The sequence below is a fragment of the Dryas octopetala genome, chromosome 5 (assembly GCF_963921425.1).
Source record: "Dryas octopetala chromosome 5, drDryOcto1.1, whole genome shotgun sequence".
NCBI lineage: Eukaryota > Viridiplantae > Streptophyta > Magnoliopsida > Rosales > Rosaceae > Dryas > Dryas octopetala.
Genome location: NC_141370.1, coordinates 10,479,192 through 10,485,191, shown reverse-complemented (window position 1 = coordinate 10,485,191; position 6,000 = coordinate 10,479,192). Strand labels below are relative to the sequence as shown.

Below are 6,000 nucleotides of genomic sequence, written 5' to 3'. Positions count from 1 at the left end.
AAGTTGTTTTAGCAGCCAAGAATAAGGGTCAAATTTATAAGTGGTGAGCTCTTACGCATTGTGGACATAAGTGAAATACTTTTCCATGAAAGTTGTTTTAGCAGCCAAGAATACGGGTCAAATTTATAAGTGGTAAGCTCTTACGCATTGTGGACATAAGTGAAGTACTTTTCCATGAAAGTTGTCTTAGCAGCCAAGAATAAAGACCCTTTTGAAGTTGAATACTTTTTGAAGTTGTACGTTACTTGTAGTTGCTCACCCAATACGTCATCCCAGCCCACCCTCTAACTATGCAAGTATGCATAACATGAAGGTTGCACTTCGACTTCACAACTCCTCTCAATCTTTCTGACACTCTCACTCTTTTAAGGTCTCATATATTCTAAGTACTACATAACATAAGAGAGAGAGAGAGAGAGAGAGAGAGAGAGAGAGAGAGAGAGAGAGAGAGAGAGAGAATGGTGACATCTCCAGAGCAAGAGCACCCCAAGAAAGCCATTGGATGGGCTGCCAGAGATACATCTGGTCTTCTCTCTCCCTTCAATTTTTCAAGAAGGTTAATATTTATTATATAATATTGCATCATCTCCATCCATTTCCTTTTTCATTTATTTATGCTTAATTTTCTGGGTATATACTTCTTCCTTTTCAAGGATCATGCTCATTTTGTCTTTCAATAATTGAACCCTCGATCGGGTTTGGTTGCAGGGAAACTGGAGAGAAAGATGTGACATTCAAAGTATTGTACTGTGGGATCTGCCATTCGGACCTTCACTCGGTTAAGAATGAATGGGGGCATTCTACCTATCCTATGGTTCCCGGGTACGTATGTACTATGTAGTCATATCAATATATAATAAGCCGTTTTAGGCAGCCTTCTTTTAATTAATCATCCATTTGAACTGGATTATATATGCTATCCATTTAATTAACTATTAATTGGGCAATGAAGGCATGAGATTGTTGGTGTAGTGACAGAGGTAGGCAACAAAGTAGAAAAATTCAAAGTTGGAGACAAGGTAGGTGTTGGATGCATGGTGGGATCTTGCGGCACTTGTGATAGTTGTGCCGACAACCTTGAGAATTACTGCCCCAAATGGATAGTCTCCTACGGTGCCAAGTACTATGACGGAACCACCACATATGGAGGTTTCTCTGACTACATGGTGGTTGATGAGCACTTCGTAGTTCACATTCCTGAAAACTTCCCACTTGATGGTGCTGCTCCTCTGCTATGTGCTGGGATTACAACTTACAGCCCCTTGAGATATTTTGGACTTGACAAGCCTGGTATGCATGTGGGTGTGGTTGGACTGGGTGGTCTAGGCCATGTCGCCGTCAAGTTTGCCAAGGCCATGGGGGTTAAGGTCACAGTGATTAGTACCTCCCTTAATAAGAAAGAGGAAGCAATTGGACATCTTGGTGCTGATTCATTTTTGGTTAGTCGTGATCAAGATCAAATGCAGGTGATTATAAATTTGAACAACTTTCCTTGATCCATGCTAACCTTAATTAAGTGGGTTGATTTTCATGTGTGGCCTAATTAATGTTGTTTGGTTGATTTTTGTAGGCTGCAATGGGAACAATGGATGGTATCATTGACACAGTTTCTGCAGTCCACCCTCTGTTGCCTTTGATTGGTTTGTTGAAGTCTCATGGAAAGCTTGTCCTGGTTGGTGCACCAGACAAGCCTCTTGAACTTCCAGTTTTTCCTTTGCTTATGGGTAAGCATATATATGGCGTAACTACGAGAAATAGTAGGATTTATTTGTTGACATTTGTTTCTAATTTCCTCACTAATTTCCCATTGTTGTGTTGTGCATTTGCATATATTGGCCGATTGTGTATTAAGAACCATTTATTTTCTAACTATATATAGGAAGGAAGCTTGTAGCTGGTAGTGGCATTGGAGGTATGAAGGAGACACAAGAGATGATTGATTTTGCAGCCAAGCACAACATAACAGCTGACATCGAAATTATCCCTATCCATTATTTGAACACTGCCATGGAACGTCTTGGCAAGGGAGACGTTAGATACCGATTTGTTGTTGACATTGGAAACACATTAAAGTCTCCCTCTTAATTTTTTTTCATTTCGAACTGGATCAATGATGGGACTTGAAGAAAAAATCGACTATAGTTTTGTAGTCTCACAATTTATGTTTTTGTAATCTCAATATATGTGTTTGTTGTCTATTTTGCCTACGTACATTTGGTCACTTTTTGAACATAATGTGATAGGATACATGTACTTTGAATATCGAATAAATGGAATGATTAGTTTGTTGGTTTGAGAATTATATTTCGAAAAAAGTATTTGTTTGTGTTCTTTTATTCTCTTTTCCTTTGTTATAATCCTCCTTACATATTGTAGGCCACACTACAACAATATTGTCAATAAATATTGTCTCTTTTATATTAAATTTGAAATCGACTGATATTGTAAAAATTATAATATTAAATAATTTTTTAGCTAATTTCTAAATTCTATTAGAAATCACATGGTTTTCTTCAACTGAAATATATATATATATATTTTTAAGAATTTATAAATACATCAGTCTAAATTGTCAACTGATATCTTAACACACCACTTATAAATTTTTTGTCCTAACATCTAGACACACCTGATATGTAATGTTTTTTTTCTCGCTTAAATTTTTTTGTCCTACCTAACTCCCAACACTAAACACAATTCTATATACTAACAAAAACCTAGGTCTACCTTTGAGTCACTCTCGATCAGTTCTCACTTCTCTATCTCTGTCTCTCTCTCTCGCAAAGTCGCAACTCGCAAAAACTCTCTTAGCTAAGCCTCACACACTCGACGTCGTCGTCGCCACTCCAAGACTTCATGATGAGTTCGTCTGTCTCTCTCACTCTCACTGCTCTGTCATTCTCATTTCTCTCTCTTTCACCATCTGACTCTTAGCCTCTCCCTTCGCAGACGCACTTCTCACCTAACCAGTCGCACCCCAGCCTCTCTCTTGTCGTTGCCGCCGCCGCTTCAAGATCCTCTCGACAGATGGTTGCACCAGGACAAGAAGATCGAGAGCGGTACATCCTCAATACACTCTCTTAGTGGTAAATATCTTTAATTTTCCTTGCATTCTCTTTCTTCCATTCTTCTCTGTCTCCAATTCTTCTGTGTCTTCCAATTCTGTTCATTTAGGGTTTCAAATTTATTTGGTGTACTTTGATTTTAAGCTTTTAATTTTTTTAATTTCTAAGAATTTCTCACATCAATTTTGGGTCTGAATGAGGTTATGGTTGGGTTTTGGGATGGCTGGATCTGTGGCTTAGAGCAGTTTTGTGTTTGATTTTGTGGTGGATTTAGGTTCCACTGATTTTGTGGGTTTTGTAGTGCTGTGTAGTTCTATTCAACCACTCTCACTTGCTTTTATTCTTTATGCATATGCATGTTTAGTTGAAAATTGAGATTAATAAGGCATGCATGTATTCAATATATAGAACTTATGAGATCAATGAATTTGTGATTAAATTTAAGAATATATGTTTCTTTGATGTTTTCAGTGGTCCAATATGAAGACCAAGCGAAGCGGATACATACAAGATCAAATAGATGAGGTGCAGTGGAGTGGAGAGATTTTCTGAACAATTATCTTTAGACCGACAAGTTAATTGGTTGGTGGTGTACGTTTTGCCTTTTTTGGGGATAGAAGAAAGCTGTGGTACATGCTCACTTTTTACAAAGCATGGAAAAAGATTGAAGATTTGGTGTTTTAATTAGATCACACATGCTGCCATGAATATTTTGTAAAAGATTGCAGAATTGAAGTTAGAACTAGCTAGTTAGATATAGTGCTGATTTGCACATTAATTAGGGTAGGTGGTGCCATGCTATTTTGTACATGTGGGTAGCGTTTGGTACATTAATTACAACTTGTTTTGGTTTTGTAAAGGTCTTAGCAAGTAGGTTTAGGCAATATTGCCTTAGTTATTAAGCTGGTGGTATGTTTAGACCTCTACAAAACAAAAAATATATGGTTATCTTGTTGGATATTTGTAGGAAGCTTTGAATATTGTTATTGGTGATTATTGAAATATATGGAATAAGTGTAACGCCCCAAACCTCGGGCTCATAAATACACTGAAACTTTGACCTTTAAACCTATTTTCAAAGAATGAGCCATGCACTTAACATAATAAATAAATATATTCGATAAATCATAGTGTGAGCCCAAAACATTTATGTAAAATTTACTGTATGAAATCAATTAAATCGAATTAAAATGGTTCCCGTTGCATCGACGTGGTACGGTCCGACCTCAGTGATCGCTACTACCTGGGGGAACTTCATAAACAAAATTTGAGAAAAAACTCTCAGTGAGTGGACAAAATAAACTTCAAAACCTTTCATTTGAAAACCATTTTATAAAACTACTCATTCTCTTTGAAAACCCCCAATTTTTAAAAATACGTTTTGAACTGATAAAAAGAATAACTAAAAATGTTTTTATCTAATAAAGTTTTTAGTAATAACGTTGGCCATATAAGTACCCATTTGACGAGCTCCACACTAGTACCGTTACAAAACCGTCGCACCAAGTGGACCGTCTACATAACCTTCCACCCGCACCGTCGCAACGCCGTCATGCGAGTGGAATTACGGTGTCCCTTGTACCGTCGCAACGCCATCATACAAGTGGACTTACGATGGCCCTTGTACCGTCGAATCGCCGTCGTACAATAAGCCAAAGTGTGATACGTGCACGTAGATTGCCCTTCCACCTGCACCGTCGCAACGCTGTCATGCGAGTGGACTTACGATGTCCCTTGTACCGTCGCAATGCCGTCATACAAGTGGACATACGGTGGCCTTTGTACCGTCGAATCGCGGTCGTACAACAAGCCAAAATGTCTTACGTGCACGTAGACTACCCCCAAAGGGCGAGGCATCCCGGCACACGGCCCAAAGCCTATGTGTGTGCCGTGATGGGTCCCAAAGACCTACTTAATAACTGGTGGGTACTTAGACGGTATATTAAATAATTTGTTTAAATATTTGATAACCCTTAGATCAAACATGGCAAATAATTCAATCCATTTAAAATTTATTAATGCAAAACAGGCTTTACTCAAATCATTTTTTCATCATTTAATTCAAAATTTCAAAAGTAATATAAAAACCATAAAACCCATAAGCTTTGCAAGCAAAAGAAAATCCACTCATCAAATCAATAGTAAAACATCATCAATCAAATGGTCAATCCCTAGCAATTCATATAGTGCACTAATAGCACGAAAACGTCATCCGAACAAGTTCTGGGGTTTGTCCATTCATGTCAACATGTCAAACACTATTCACTCCCCACAATCATCATTTATTCAGCAACTCCAAAATTGATTCACCAAAATTATAATTAACCGAGTCATCAAATATCACAATCAGCAAAACCAAACTAACTTAAATTCATTTGATCATGTATTCAATTAGCAATCCACAATCAGCAAAAACCATTAACGTCACCAATTCAACAAAGGCAATTCACATATTTCAATCAAATCAAGCTCAATAATGTTAGCGGCCCACAACCGAAATCAGAGTTCGTAAAATAATCACTATAAATATGAACAATGGCCGGAAATAGGGTCGGCTGCCACAAATGGTGGTTGCCCACACCATATTTCCTACTCATAACGCGAATTCATAGTTCTCGAGCTATCAACCAGTTGCAATCCATCACAAACAAACCCAAATTTGCAGAAAAGAACACAAAACCATCGAAATAGAATCACCAGCACTGTCACACGCGGCGGAGCTCGCAGTGGCAGTGGGTGCTTCACCTGCAATTTCCTAGTTTACAACTAATTACACAATTTTAATCCAGCCAATAGAAAAAACACCCAGAGGGAAGCAAAACTCACCCAAACCTGCGGCCAAGAGTGGCCGGAATCGCCGCAGACGACGGTGGCAGTGGCATTTGGATTGGGGCTTTCCGATTCCGGCCCCATTGACTTCATCCGAACACACCCA

The 6,000-nt window shown here is 38.4% G+C and overlaps 1 protein-coding gene across 1 annotated transcript; it reads left to right on the top strand.

The window, feature by feature from the left end:
- The first annotated feature begins 288 nt into the window (after positions 1–288).
- Positions 289–2,304, top strand: LOC147284189 (putative mannitol dehydrogenase). Its single transcript, XM_086242807.1, has 5 exons — positions 289–556; positions 709–822; positions 953–1,466; positions 1,571–1,724; positions 1,880–2,304. The coding sequence occupies exons 1-5, from the start codon at positions 459–461 to the stop codon at positions 2,083–2,085; spliced, it is 1,086 nt and encodes a 361-aa protein (XP_086098933.1). The 5' UTR covers positions 289–458; the 3' UTR covers positions 2,086–2,304.
- The last annotated feature ends 3,696 nt before the right edge of the window (positions 2,305–6,000 follow it).